The sequence below is a fragment of the Alosa pseudoharengus genome, unplaced genomic scaffold (assembly GCF_046254945.1).
Source record: "Alosa pseudoharengus isolate Yale_2024_CS ecotype anadromous, Long Island Sound unplaced genomic scaffold, YU_APseudo_1.1 YU_APseudo_1.1_scf_20, whole genome shotgun sequence".
Taxonomy (NCBI): domain Eukaryota; kingdom Metazoa; phylum Chordata; class Actinopteri; order Clupeiformes; family Clupeidae; genus Alosa; species Alosa pseudoharengus.
The window spans coordinates 9,074,936-9,089,600 of NW_027468664.1; the positions used below are offsets into that span (position 1 = coordinate 9,074,936).

The following is a 14,665-nucleotide window of genomic DNA, read 5'->3' on the forward strand; positions in this document are numbered from 1 at the left end:
TATGAAGTAGGCGATAGGAACATTATCCTGGAGTGTTCTATGTTCTATGAGAAGGGAGGGGAGAGAGTCAGATAAACATCACATTTTTTAAAAATATGTTTTAATAAAAGGTATCATTAAAAACATTTGTACATTAGCCACATCACATTGGGCATACACGCTGTTAGGGAACAAAAGTGAGTCTGCCTGAGCTGCTCATCCTTATTCATTAGAATTATAACACCACATGCATTTTTGGCCCATTAGTTACTCGTGTTCGGTTAGAAGGCTTTCACATTTATTTCACTGTTTAAAAATAAGTCTGCTGGCCTACTGTGAAAACATTTACATAATTGCCAACTGTGATATCACCCAGCTAGTGAGATGTCTGTATTAGCCACTGAGAGCAGCATGTGGCTTTATTGTTGGTGGGGTCACGTCACGTCCACTACTGCAGCAGTGTTGTGCAGTGGTCTGCATTTTCAGCAAAGCACTGAGGATTTGCACAGTACAGGACAGGAGTCTGTCGGAGTCAAATCCACTTGTGGCTAAATAATCCCGACCCTCAAAAGGAGTTGATGAAGTTGAGATATGCGTTCATGAACCCTGTAGGGTCCTCTAGTTGTGGGTAGTGGCTGATGTGCTCGTCCAGGACGGACACTGTGGATCTCTGAACCATTTTGCTAAACAGAGAAAGAGAAGGCTGTGCTCAGATAAAAGTTATGAAAGACATAACACATTACATTAAGTTATTTATGCAGGTCAGTACTGTGAATTTCAATACAGCAACTCTAGAAAAGATGCTCACAGATGTAAGTCTCTCACTGTCTTATCATTTATTTTCATTAGTAGTATATTTAATGGTACAAACACTCAAGACGTATAGTCCTTTTAAAGAGCATGTCCTCGTCAACACATAATCCCAACGTTAGCAGAGAATATCTTTTGTTTAAGCCCTGTCTGTCTACGGGGTTCACTGGAGGAAAAAGTGCAAGCTTCAGTGCTGAGGAGGCTGGAGGGGGAGGAGGAGGATTAGGCTGCGAGGATGAACTCACTGGTAGTGCCGGATGAACTGGGGGTGGGGATTGACTGGATCCAGTGGACCGTAGATCATGTGAACTGGAGGACAGAAGTTGGATTGACATACATAAGCGCTGCAGAGGAGGTTTCTAGAAAGTTCTTTGTTGAAATACTTTAAATACACTTGAAGCATTAGGTCAATCTTTGTTATTACCAAAATTAGCCTACTGCATGACGCTAAATGCCGTTATACCTCCATGTGTGTCACAAGTCCTTCATTCTTGTGTAGAATTCATAAATCTGCACCCCGGGTGTGTAAAAAGACCCGCAAAAAGTGCCCCAGTGGTTAAGTCACCAGGCTGCAGATGGGGTAATAGGCTCAAGGGAGATTACCTGCTGCTAAGCAGCTTACTTTCAATGAATCACTCCAGCACTCTTGAACAGTTTGAGGAAACGCGCCACCCTGAGTATGTCGTTCACTCTGGTTTGCTAAAGCTCACAAGTGACTGCTCTTGTGACTGATTCAATAGACTGTGGGTGTCTGTGAAAGACACAGGTCTCCTGTAATGCATCTCTAGTAACAGAGTATTGAGCCAAATTAACATAATCATAAGGGGTGAAGAGGGTAAGGACAATGCAAACGCATGGAGAGAGCTACATGGTCAAGCAGAAATGTACATCTGCAGTCTGTAACATACTGTCAAAATGCCCTGCAATTCACCAAAGCAAATCTCATGCCTCCTAGAGATTGGTTCTGGTCTTCCATTTCCACAATCCAAACAACCAACTTTCATGATCAGGTCACCTGGATTAGAGACATCACTCTAGACGTGAGGGTACCCCCCAAAGTTCAGCCCAGCCCTGCAGATACGTTCCGCAGTCTTACCAGGGACGTGTGTTGACGTGAGAGCCCCCACCCATCGGTCTCGGTGTTTGAGTCTCTGGTTAATGAACTGCAGGATACTGGGAAGAGAGAAGCCAATGGTCAAACCTCCAGAGACAATAACAGCAACACCATGTGTTGGTGAGCAGTAAATGAGAGGGACAAAGTCCCAGAGCGCTGGCGTTGGGATCTGGGATCAGTGTTGAGTCTACAGAATCTGTTGCCACCCACACTGCGAAAATTAGCTTTTGGGGACCACTGAATCTGCTCATGTGGATTCAGGCAAAACCACCACAAACCAAGACGGCCTGTCATTCTCAAACCTCAAACAATTGGACAAGAATAAAGGCTGCTTCTTTCCCCATCCCCTTTCAAAGGCACACGTTTTGACATTTTGAACTCAATTAGCCAGATCACAAGGCAATTTTTTCTCCTAATAGGATGATCATGTTAGAAAAATCACTAAATGCCTTCCCTATTCTTAGACACACATTTGTCATGTACAAGACCTAAATGTATGATGACTTTATATGCAACCAACCTCCACTTCCAAATGCCTACCTGTCCATGACGAGATTCCCATCCTTGAAGCGGATGCCTGTCCACATGTCCCAGTACTCTGCATCGGTGGGCTGGGTGAAGGGCCCAAACACCTCTCCTATGCTGGAATCAGAAAGGTGGACACTCAATCAGTTCACTGCTGTGGCTGCATAGAGCTTATAGTAACAGTGAAAAGAGCCTTCACCACCCAAACGCCTCTTAAAAACAATAACAGTCTAGAAAGCAGACGATTGTAAGTATAACTTGGGCTGGATGTCAACATGTCGCAGCATGCAGTCTCACAGGCGTGATCAGGGCCCTGTTCAATGAGCTTGACCTCCACTTGTCCACTTATCTGGAGTCAGTCACAACATTCTTTGTTCCGCAGATAACGAAGACATAACAAACAACCCAGGCGCTTAGGTAGCCCAACGTGGCAACGTTTTCCACGGGCCTCGCCTGTTCAGATCTGATAACTGGGCCTGCGCATGGAGGTGGGAGCCGCTCACCCTCGAGAGAAGAGCATGTAGTTCATGAGGCGAGTGAGCACTGGGGTTATAATGCCACCGTCCTTCAGCACCTGTGGACAGAAATGGACGTTTGAGTGAAAGTGTGTAGCCACTGGCTTCACTTGAGGTGCAATCACTGAAAAGAGATGATGCAAAATTAGGCTCGGATTCTCTGGGTGATCGTGAATAAGAGCTAATTGAAGTGTCTAGCATGTATGTGAGTAACGTGACACAGACTACACTCATCCATACACCATTCTCTTCGGTGTATAACAAACAATGACATAATCAGTAAACAGTGGAAACAAAGCACCATCAAATACCAAAGTCTTTAAAAAATCCCTTCATTGGCAATATTTTAACTGACAGGAGTAGCAGTGGCTCGTCTGTCTGCTCATAGTGCTAAACTCTACAAGCCTGCATCTGCATGATAAACAATGGCCAGTGGTCAGATCTTCTGCCTGTGGTCATAACTTCTAGGGGTGTCCCTTGAAGCACAGATGCATCCAGTTCCATGGACTAGAGGCCAAAGTGTACCCTGACGACGTGCAGTGTGTCTGAGTATGTGTCCTGACGTCAAACCACAAACACGATGGGCATCTATCAAGTATTTCAACTCGTGGCTTAGTTGGCACATGCCAGTAAATGAAGGCAGCCTTGCTTGCGCCATTGTTTTCTCTGTGGTATAAGAGGTCATTTGAGGACATAAATGTGGTTTATTGTTATTGAAAAACATTATTTATCTTACTTATAAAATCCTGGAACAGCAACTGGAACAGGGAAAATAAATGACACTGACAAATGCTGATCCAAACAATGTACTGTACCAGCAGTCCTATGTTTTCTCAGTCACTATAGTCAACATGACAACAACACACTGAATCTTGTACTCAGAGAGGTGAACATAGAGGATTAAATCACTCTCCGTGCAAACCCTTCAGGGGAAAAGAAAAAAGGTAGAAGAGAGGCAAGTTGGCTGATTCAAAGCGAAAAGACATGCTTCTGCACTCGTGGCTTCTCAGTGGAGTGGTCATTTATAGTGCCCCGTATTAAATAGTGTTGTTGTAAATGGTGAGACTTTGTCCTTACAGCACCCACAATCGAAGGTTGCCTAATTTGAACATTCATAGGATCAGGACAGAACTTGACATAAACCTGTCCAAACTGTGCCATAGTTATGGCCCTCGTTTTCACAGAGATAATTCAAATCGTGTTGTTGTTGTTGGTTTTGTTTGGAGTTTAATTTAAGCCTTTTGCCTTTTACTAGGAAAAGACAGTGAATATTGACAGGAAAAGATTGAGAGGGAGACTGGGAGTAGTCAGCAAGTAACCACGGTCAGATTCAATCCCTGAGAAACCCCTGACAAACACAAGACAGACCTCTCTCACTCACCTTCTGCAGAAATCTGGGGTGGTGCGTCTCTGGGAATATCCCTACAATAATAATAATGATAATAATAATAATATTAAGCTTTATTTATATAGCACCTTTCATACACAGAATGCAGCTCAAAGTGGTTTACATTTGGAACATTTAACACAATAATATAGAAGAAAATAATAATAACAATAATACATTTTGAGGCTAACGCAGCAAGTTGTTGCTGTAGTTTATATATAGGCTTTGCTAACAAATGCTTAGGCTAACAAATGCTCCCCATTGATGTGAACTCTGAGCAGTTAGTATGTTGTTAGTATTTGTTGTGATTATATGAATCTATATACAGACGTTTAAGGAACACAACGACCAGAAGACTGGCAGCCGTAACCCTTAACCCCCTACATGCACGCCATATGGCAACAGTGGCAAGGAAAAACTCCCATATTCCCGGAAGAAACCTTGAGTAGAACTCGACTTAATAGGGGGAGCCCATCTGCTTCTGGCTGGCTGCAGCTCTATTGGCAGCAGTCGAAGCAGAAGACAGCAGTTGAAGCAGTCGAACCAGAAGCATCATGCCAGTCAGTTCTTAGAGCCCTCCACTCACAGTGCAAAAACCCAGTGGTAAGGTAGTGACTTAACACAGTGTGCATATGCAACATAACCACAACATCAGTGGTGTGACAGTGAAAAGAGCTTGTACCAGATAATATGAAGTGGTACAAACTACTGGCAGCACTGCTACAAGACACAAACTCTATCACTATATATTACAGACCGTATTAGTCTGTTAATTTAAGTAGAGTTGTTACTTTCTATACATGTCATAACACTCTTACCTCCATTGGAGAGGCATAAACTTTTAATTGCCAGGTGTCCTGTTCGATTGTGTTCACTCCTTCACACAGAGACACAGATTGGGTTGGGGAGAGGGACAGGGACAGAGAGGAAAGGAGCAACTTACATATCAACTCAGACAAGGTTCCAGTATTCTGCCAGATCCCATTTTCATGCTATCCAGTTATTAAACTACTAGTCTCAGGGGGCCACACACACCACCATGCTACATCAGTCTGGGGAGAATAGTTATGGGGGTTTACATTACGTTTTTAGCTTTTTTTTTTTAATTACGAAACTAGACACTCTAACACACCGTATATGTGATTTTGGGAACTCTGTGATGAATGGAAATGAAATATATGACGATCGAAAACTCATGAAAACGCACAATCTGGACATTTTATCTGGACATTTTATCATAACTCGGTTGCCGCTTTGGGTCGAATCAGTGACGCATGCACGTCAGCTCAAAACCAGGCCATTTTCGTGGGTCTATCACTAGGTGGCAGTCTCGCCAGGTCACTTCCCGGAAACTTTACAGGCAACACTTCATATTTCATGAAAGACGTTATATCTCCATTTCTAAAAAAACCCCAGCGATTTTGATGAAAACTAGCCACTGTTTAGCTTGCGATTTCTCAGGAACAGAAGCGTGTAGAAATACACGAAATACACGGTTTGCACCCACTGAGAGCTTAAAGTCCCACCTTTCAAACGAGCCATTGTATGTGTTCATAGCTATAACACAGAATATGCTGTGGCTGTACAAAAATCATCAATGGTCTAGATTGCTGGCACTCTAGGACAAAGCTTCCGAAAACAGCTAGGCATTCAATGAGTTAACAGAGTTTGACATTTCTTTGCATAGTTTAGACAGAGCTAATTAACTGGTATTCATTATCAACAGACTGGTATATTTAACTTGTCAAGTAGGTTGGCTTCAGCTTGTGTGAATAAACGCTGGAGATGTACTCTGGAGTGCTTGAGCAACATTTGAACTGACCTGCCTCGCTTCAATCGTCACTGAAGCTGTGCCCTCACCTGTAGAGTAATTCCAGTGCTACAGTGTCTCCATAGTCATGGGACAGAATGTTGATTTTGTGGTCAGCCAGGCCAAGGTGAGTAACCAGTGCCTCCACGATGGTTGCTTGTTCAAAGATGGAGTATCTGTGGGGCCTCTGTTACAAAAGACAGTGCCAGTGTGGAGAAGATTGACTGTGGTACTGGCTCCATTTATGAAAGGTAACATTACCTATGATTATCCATCCATCCAAAATCTACTTTAACAGAGTTTTGAGCTACACTATGAATATGTCTGTCACTTTTACACGCAATGGCTGGACACTGTGGTGTTTAAGGAGATGGGCCATTTTTTAAAGAGGCAATAGTCAATGATTCTGTGCCCTGCTTTCCTTGACTTCACCACTTGAAATGACAGTGTGGGCCATCTTCGTTGTTACACAACCACACTCCTATTGCTCGCTGCTGGCAATTTTTTAACATCTGGGCAATACCACGCAAAACTGTCATGTCCATAACGGCAACTAAACGCCATGGTATTTGTATGATGCGAATGATTACGTGAAAAGTTTTTCATGTAAGTTCTACAACCAAGAGTGAATGCTCAAATTTCAAGTAATCATCATTCACATCATACCATACCATGGCATTGTGTTGGCGTTATGGACGTGACAGTTTTGCATGGAATTGCCCATGTACCCCTTAAATAGTATGACTATATCATACTATATCTGTATTTATAAACAACAGCACCTCTTTATGTTAACTTTTTCTATATGTATCCCCTTTATGAAAATGCAAACACCATTTACACACACATGTCCTAAGTAGAAGAGAGGAAATGTATACTCACAGGTTTATCACTGAAGCCAAAACCCAAGAAGTCTAGTGCTATCACCCTGTTGAAACGCTGATTCAAAGCTTCCCAAATCTACAAACGCAACCAATCACGTAATAAAATATTTTTTTTATCATTATCATTATCATTATTATTATTATTATAGGCCAAATCCTCAATTTAGAGATCTGAAGAAGACAACTGGAGCTTCCTCAATTCTAACTTGTGCATAGCTGCAATACAACACAATACAATATAACACTTACCTTATACCAATCATAACTTGAAGTGGGAAACCCATGTAATAGTATGACAACATCTGAGCTTCCACGAGCTCCAAAAGACTCTGTTATGGACAAAAGCAAACACCAGTTCTTGCGAAATATCATCACAAGGGAGAAGTATTTGTCTTAAGCAAAATGACCCAAAGTCCTTACCTCTATAAAATATATGACTGCCTCTGAAAGCAAAGAGGTCTCCGGTCGAACGCCAGGTCTGCAATGCTGGAGACAATTGTGGCGGTGGGACGTGCAAGTACACCGCCACCAGCGGCACGCAAATCAAGCCCACATGTAACCACCACTCCTTCATGGTGCAGCGAGAGGATTCGCAGTCTTCCTCGCCTTCGTCACTCTGCAGACAGTTGACAACAGCGCGTCTTAAAGAAGTCTAGACAAGACAAGACAGCCTGTTTTGTTTTGCTAATCGAGTCTAGTCAAGGTAAATCATGACAAAACTAGCTTGCAAGATCTACTGCAAGTGCAAAGGTGACAGCGTCAGGGGTGCGGTTATGGGGCAGAGGCTACTCGGTCTAGTTTTCAATGTCTTCCGTGTTAACTATATCTGACCTCAACAGGGTAAAAAGCCAAAAGGTAAAGACACACAAGGAAATGTTTATGTCAAGCCATTCAGCGCTAGCCAGCTAGCAATATATGTCTAGTTGACAGCGTCGTGGCCCTCTATTGGGTTTAAGGGGCAAAATGCAACACACGTACGGTTGAGTCGCGGCGAGTCATCCTTCTATAATCTTCCCGGTTACTTAATTAACGCCGTGTCCGCCAGAGTTTGTCTGAGTTTACGGACCTACTGTCCGCCCAGAACATATGAGACTGAAGCACGTCCATGGGTAGAGAAACCACATGACGTTTCAAGGGGCGTGTTTTGCAGTTGCACTTGCACGAGGAGGGCGCTCATCAAACCCTGCTTTTAACGCGCACTTGTCTGGCAAGGTGGGAGAGAAGCTGATGAGAGATATGTGAGGTGGTGGTGGTATACATTTTGTGTTTTGTTTTGTAGCGTTATTATTTACAGTTTGGGTAATTACATGTTCCGATGAAAACAAATGAAATATTTTGAAATAAATTAGGCTAGCCTTGGCTACAACACATTAACCAAAGAACATGTTCCCTGTAATGACAAACAAGTTTACTAATACTCGTGGCAACGTTACTATGATAATGTAGCCTAATGTTTTTAGTGGAATGAATGAACTGATGCAATGCTATGAAAACCCCCGTTACTTTCACAAACTACACATTCTGCTGCACTTGAGAAAAATAAACACACGTAGGCGATTATGGGGCTAATAAATCTAGAACATTTCCAATCAATTTAACAGATAACCTCCTTAACAATATTCCAATCTGGAAGTGTTTGCATGCGCCGCCTGCTGGAATGGAAGATTAACTTCCGCTTTCACAACTTCCCTTAAAGTCGGCAGTTAGTCCATGAGCCACAGGGGGTCGTCACTACCACTTATATATTTTTCTGAAAGCTACATATCTCTGGAGTATAAAATGGTATGATGGCAAGTTGGATCTTGTAGCTTTGTGGCTGTACAGGCCTTCAAAGTTGACCTCTGATTTGAAAAAAAAAAAGAAAATTCCGCCTATTGGCTTTTTTTGTTAAAACACTCATAAGAGCCCAGAAAATAATCCAAATCTTATTATTACTGATGCATATGTGGTGTTTGATGTTGGCATACATATTTTGACTCATTATGTGATTTTGCTCTTCATTTTGGTTGATAAAATTCAAGATTTATGTGCAAAAAAAAGCTAATTTGAGTTTTCAGAGCAACATGTTATGGCAATACCCATGGGCGGATTATGAACTTTCGGGCCCCTGGGTCTGGGCACTCACCGTTCGCAGTGCTCAGTCCGAGGGGCTGGATAATCAGTTGTCTTTCAAATTCCCTCTGCACGCAATAGGACAGCGGCAGCGCTATGAGTCCCATGCGTTTCCCACCAGCAGAGCTAGTTGGCTAGTTCAAACGTTTGCCAACTTAACAAAAGCTTAACTCGTGTCACACTGTTCGCCAGCAGCAACATCCATCTTATTTGTTTTCAAGTAGCAGGGAATTCAAGCCAAACCGTTGCAACTCTGCCATCAATCATTATGTTAAGCCCACCTAACGACTCTATACACGATTTCATTGGCCTCATTAAGTTTCGATTTCTGGAGCTCACAAGCCAACGGAGAGTTGCTAGACTAGCCCTGGCAGCAAATGTAATTCGCCGTAATTTGCAAATGTAATGCCGCTAGGGGTGCGTCTAGATTTCTAGGCTACCCAGATGTATTAAGGGCCCCCCACTTGTCTTATATGTGGGTGAGGCGGGTCTGGGGGTCCTCCCCCAGAACATTTTTAATTTGTTTGATGTGATTTTCTGTATTCTAGTGCATTTTGGGGATGGCCAATACTAAATTCAATCAGATTCATAGCCTATGCATCCTGATTTGTTGATATTTAGGCAATGATTCCATGCAAAGGCTTGGGCTTCAGGGCCTCCTGACCCCTTGGGCCCCTGGGCCTGGGCCCAGTAGGCCCATGCAGTAATCCATCCCTGGCAATACCTGAATGCAGACCTTATTGATCATTACTATTCTACCTTCCTTACTTTCAATTGTGAGTTGAAATTAATGTTAAATTAATTTTTTAAAATTGTAGCTGAAACGAGTACAAAGGATCTTTAATCTATTCATTGAATTCATCGTCAGAACAGGAGCACAGAGTATGCCATCTCTATGGCATTTCACTCTGCCCTGTCCCACCTTGGCAATAGCACCACCTATGTAAGAATGCTGTTCATTGACTTCAGCTCAGCGTTTAACACCATCATCCCCTCCAAACTGATCACCAAACTCAGTGAACTGGGCATCAATACCTCCCTCTGCAACTGGATTTTGGACTACTTGTATTGCATTCATTGTGTACACTTGAGATAAATAAGTTTGGTTTTTCTTTTATCACATACACATATATTGGTAGATGTTTTTTCTTTACCTTGACATGTTTCAACGTATACTTCCATCTTCATCAGAAGGTCACACGGTGGAGTAGTGTGACACGTTTTTATCAGCTGATGTTGTTACGAGGTGTGATCCACCTGACAGTTTTTTTACAGGTGGACCACACCTCCTGCTGTCAGTCAGCCACCCCCCAGGACGGCACTCCAGGTATGGGAGAGCATATATGCTCCCTCATTTCTGTTCATCGTCTTTGGGCTCCGCTTTCCTATTTCAATCGCCTTCTTTATCCAGCGGTGGTATCGGTTGTTCTCCTGCTTAATGACTCTGGCATGCAGGAGGTGTGGTCCACCTGTCAAAAAACTGACAGGTGGATCACACCTCCGTAACAACATCAGCTGATAAAAACGCGTCACACTACTCCACCGTGTGACCTTCTGATGAAGACGGAAGTATACGTCGAAACATGTCAAGGTAAAGAAAAAACATCTACCAATATATGTGCATGTGATAAAAGAAAAACCAAACTTATGGATTCTGGACTTCCTAACCAACAGACCTCAGTCTGTTAGGTTAGATAATCGCACCTCCTTAACCATCGAACACCAGTGTACCACAGGGATGTGTGCTGAGCCCTCTCCTCTACTCCCTCTTCACCTACGACTGCACACCTGTACAATGTGTACATGGCTCTAACACCATTGTCAAGTTTGCAGATGACACTACGGTGATTGGGCTCATCAGCAAAAACCATGAGACGGCCTACAGGGAGGAGGTCTAGCACCTAACATCGTGGTGCACTGATAACAACCTGGCTCTCAACACCAAGAAGACCAAAGAGCTCATTGTGGACTTCAGGAAATCTAAAGCTAGCACACACACACCCATTCTCATCAACAGGACTGAGGTGGAGCATGTCACCAGCTTCAAGTTTCTGGGTGTCCACATCTCTGAGGACCTCTCTTGGACCCTCAACACCTCTACCCTGATCAAAAAGGCTCACCAGCGTCTCTTCTTACTGAGGTCCATCTGTCTCCTCAGATCCTGGTGAACGTCTACCGCTGCAACATCAAGAGCATCCTCACCAACTGTGTCACAGTTTGGTATGGCAACTGCGCTGCCCACGCCCGGAAAGCACTGCAGAGGGTGGTGAAAACTGCCCAACACGTCACCGGTTCCTCACTCCCCTCCATCGAGGCCATCCAGGGCAAGCGATGCTTGCGTAAGGCGCGCATCATCAAAGACTGTTCTCACCCCAACCACAGATTGTTCACCCTACTCCCCTCCGGGAGGCGTTACAGGTCTCTCCGCATCCGAACCAGCAGGTTCAGAGAAAGCTTCTTTCCTGCGGCTGTCACCCTACTGAACTCTAGCTCTGCTTCCCGGTGACATCCAACAAACTAAGCGCCCATCACCCCCTGCCCCGCCCCCGCCTGATGCCTCCTTGCCTGTGCCTGTTAAGGTGTCCACGACCAGGGCAACCTTGACAGGGACAACAAGGAGACGGACATCCCCTAGCCCCCCCCACAACTGCACTACCCAATCCCACCCATCTATCCCATCCATCTTTTTATTTACAAATGTACATTCTGTAATTACACTTACATATTCTACTGCTTTTCATCCTGCACATACACTTATTATTAATACTATTGTAATGTTACTGTTTCTGCACTACAATGGTACTGGTACCACACTGCACATAGTTGTACATACTGTACATATCTGTCTATATGGTTCATACTAAATATCCATATTTATTCAGTTTTTCTGTAATATATTCTGTTAATACACTGCATATATCTATATTGTTCTTACTACTACTATGGTACTGCCACTACATTGCACATACCTGTACATGTTCTTCATACATTGTTCATATTACAGTACATAGCCATATTTATTCTGCTCTTATAAGGTAACTGCTAATACACTGCACATATTTATATTTAATTTATGCTACTCTAAACCACCTTCTGCAAAACAACTGTATACTACTGTCTACACTGCACTATATTTCTTGTCCTGTCTATGCACCACCTGCCTATACTGTGTATATCACATTGCACTTTTCTGCTTTTTTGCACTTCTGGTTAGACGCAAACTGCATTTTGTTGTCTCTGTACTTGTTCTCTGCACAATGACAATAAAGTTAAATCTAATCTAATTTAATCTAAAAAAGTATCTGCCTCTGCTTTGCCTCTTTACGGATCATGCTATGAATAGCAGCAGCAATGTCTGCATAAGTTGAGACATTGTTATTGACCTTCTGGACCAGAGACATTCCATCAATGTTTGTTGCTGTATTATATTCATCTGGAAGATTATCTGATAGTGATGCAAGTTTCTGCAAATGCTTTGCAAGTGCTGCTTTAGAGGTTTTCCTTGGGGTCCCCTCAGGTGTCGTAAATGACCATGGTTAAGGTCCAAGAGGGTGAGAAAAAACTTCTCTCATGTCCAGTCTTTAACATGATGGTCTTGCCATATGCCTGTGTTTTCTTTTTTGACTCATGCTCGTAAATGTCTTTAATTTCTGCTTTGTCAATGTATCATGGAATTTGTGCTTAGGTGTGTCTGACTCCAGCCTCTATGTCATGATCTTTTCCTGTAGTATGAGCCTGAATCAGATCATCCCTAACCTCTTGTGTTGCTTTGCCTGCTGTAGATATGCAAATGAACTCATGTTCCTCTGAAAATGGATTGATCTCATCAGATCTAACTGTGTAGAATGTTTAAAACTGTTGTAAATGTATGTACTTGTAGATCAAGTCTTGGAAAATAGTTATTATTTCTTTTCAATGAAAATGATTTTAACATCAGATGAAAAACAATTTTAAGTATGATAATAATAATAATAATAATAATTGTACATAATGATAACAATGTGTAAAGTATGAATATTTTCACCAACCAGTTCATCTACATCTCATTCCCACATTCTTACTAGTCAAAAGTACAACTGAAATGTATAATGTAGGCCTAGATCATTTTAGCACCTGTGATGCATTTACCATAATTTCCCAACTATTAGCTGCAGCTTATACATTGATTTTGCAAAATTTCTTCAGCTATGAGGTTAATAGCCTACATGGAGGCAGTTAATATGGTATATGCTTTTGTTTCTTTTAACTTGCATAAAACACTGTCCTGTGGCTTATACACAATACGGCTAATGCACAGGAAATTACTGTATGCATTTCATGTGCCCTGGACATTATAAAATTCTAATATTTATGTTAAGCTGGGTACATGTGGTGATGTGAAAAATTTTCGTGTGGTATTCCTTGAATGTAAAGGTAGTGATTGGTAATCATGATGTTTTGATCTCTTGGAATATCTCTTATGGGTAGCTTCAATACAATACTAATTTACTGATTTTTGGGGTGTTTCCGAATAGTACATTTACAAATAGTAAATAGCATAGCAATGCAGACCTATGTAATCATTTGTATTTAAAGTCTCTGCTGGGAGCTAGGAAGGTATACATACATTGATTAATGAAGTAGTGGGCATTTCAATTAGTGCTGCAACACGTTGTGTCTCTGAAGACGTAGATTTGCTCATTATTACACATAAATCTTGAATTTTATCAACCAAAATGAAGGGCAAAATCACATAATGATTCAAAATATGTATGCCAACATCAAACACCACATATGCATCAGTAATAATGAGGTTTGGATTATTTTCTGGACTCTTATGAGTAGTTTAACAAAAAAAAGCCAATAGGCGGAATTTCCTTTTTTCAAATCAGAGGTCAGCTTTGAAGGCCTGTACAGCCACAAAGCTACAAGATCCAACTTGCTATCATACCATTTTATACTCCAGAGATATGTAGCTTTCAGAAAAATATAGTGAGAATTTGCCCCCCCAAGTGGTAGTAACACGCCCCTTTTTGAGCCTGTGGCTCATGGACTAAGTATGGCAGTAGCAATCTTTGGCAGTAGGCATAGGCAGTAGGCCCTACAGTTTCCTGTCTCATACCCACCCACTGAGCTAAATTGCAAAGCGTACAGGTCAGTCAGTGAGTGCTTCCACCATAGCATGAGTTATGACCATTCCATTGAAGACAGTTTAATGGACAATGGATTAATAATTCATTTGTTTGACTGTTACAACATATTCAACTATGACTCAATCAATGCATAACTTGTGCCTACCCAGACTTTAAAAATAACTGTTTCCCATGGGTAACTGCTGAACCTATTAAGAAAATCGAACGGCTGTGGCTTGTATTATGTTATGTAATGTTAAATAGGCTTGGTTGTTAGTTGGTCACTGTGGGAGATCCCCTACTTACAGCACAAGGGATGCAACACCTCTCCTGTGTATGTCTGTAGACAGTTGACAACAGCGCGCCTTAAAGAAGTCTAGACAGCCTTTACGTTTTCGTTTTGCTAATCGAGTCTAGT

At 42.3% G+C, this 14,665-nt stretch overlaps 1 protein-coding gene across 2 annotated transcripts; it reads right to left on the reverse strand.

The window, feature by feature from the left end:
* Positions 1 to 91: 91 nt before the first annotated feature.
* mest (mesoderm specific transcript) lies at positions 92 to 8,140 on the reverse strand. Of its 2 annotated transcripts, none has more exons than XM_076296477.1 (12): positions 8,003 to 8,140; positions 7,445 to 7,640; positions 7,274 to 7,353; positions 7,023 to 7,100; positions 6,191 to 6,327; positions 5,149 to 5,207; positions 4,325 to 4,365; positions 2,932 to 3,002; positions 2,444 to 2,545; positions 1,886 to 1,962; positions 1,035 to 1,098; positions 92 to 662 (listed from the first exon to the last, which is right to left on the reverse strand). In XM_076296477.1, exons 1-12 carry the CDS (start codon positions 8,021 to 8,023, stop codon positions 545 to 547), a joined length of 1,044 nt encoding a protein of 347 aa, XP_076152592.1. In that variant the 5' UTR covers positions 8,024 to 8,140; the 3' UTR covers positions 92 to 544. The 2 variants fall into 2 exon arrangements, with proteins under 2 accessions (XP_076152592.1, XP_076152591.1); XM_076296476.1 differs by having other exon boundaries at positions 7,445 to 7,676.
* Between the last annotated feature and the right edge of the window lie 6,525 nt (positions 8,141 to 14,665).

Bases quoted from the DNA above. Each gene is read 5' to 3' on its own strand.
- mest (XM_076296476.1), bottom strand. From the start codon at position 8,023: ATGACTCGCCGCGACTCAACC. The intron at 7,354-7,444 runs GTAAGGACTTTG...TGTCCATAACAG, and splicing joins CAGTCATATATTTTATAGAG to AGTCTTTTGGAGCTCGTGGA. The intron at 663-1,034 runs GTGAGTTCATCC...TTCTCTGTTTAG, and splicing joins CAGTTCATCCGGCACTACCA to CAAAATGGTTCAGAGATCCA.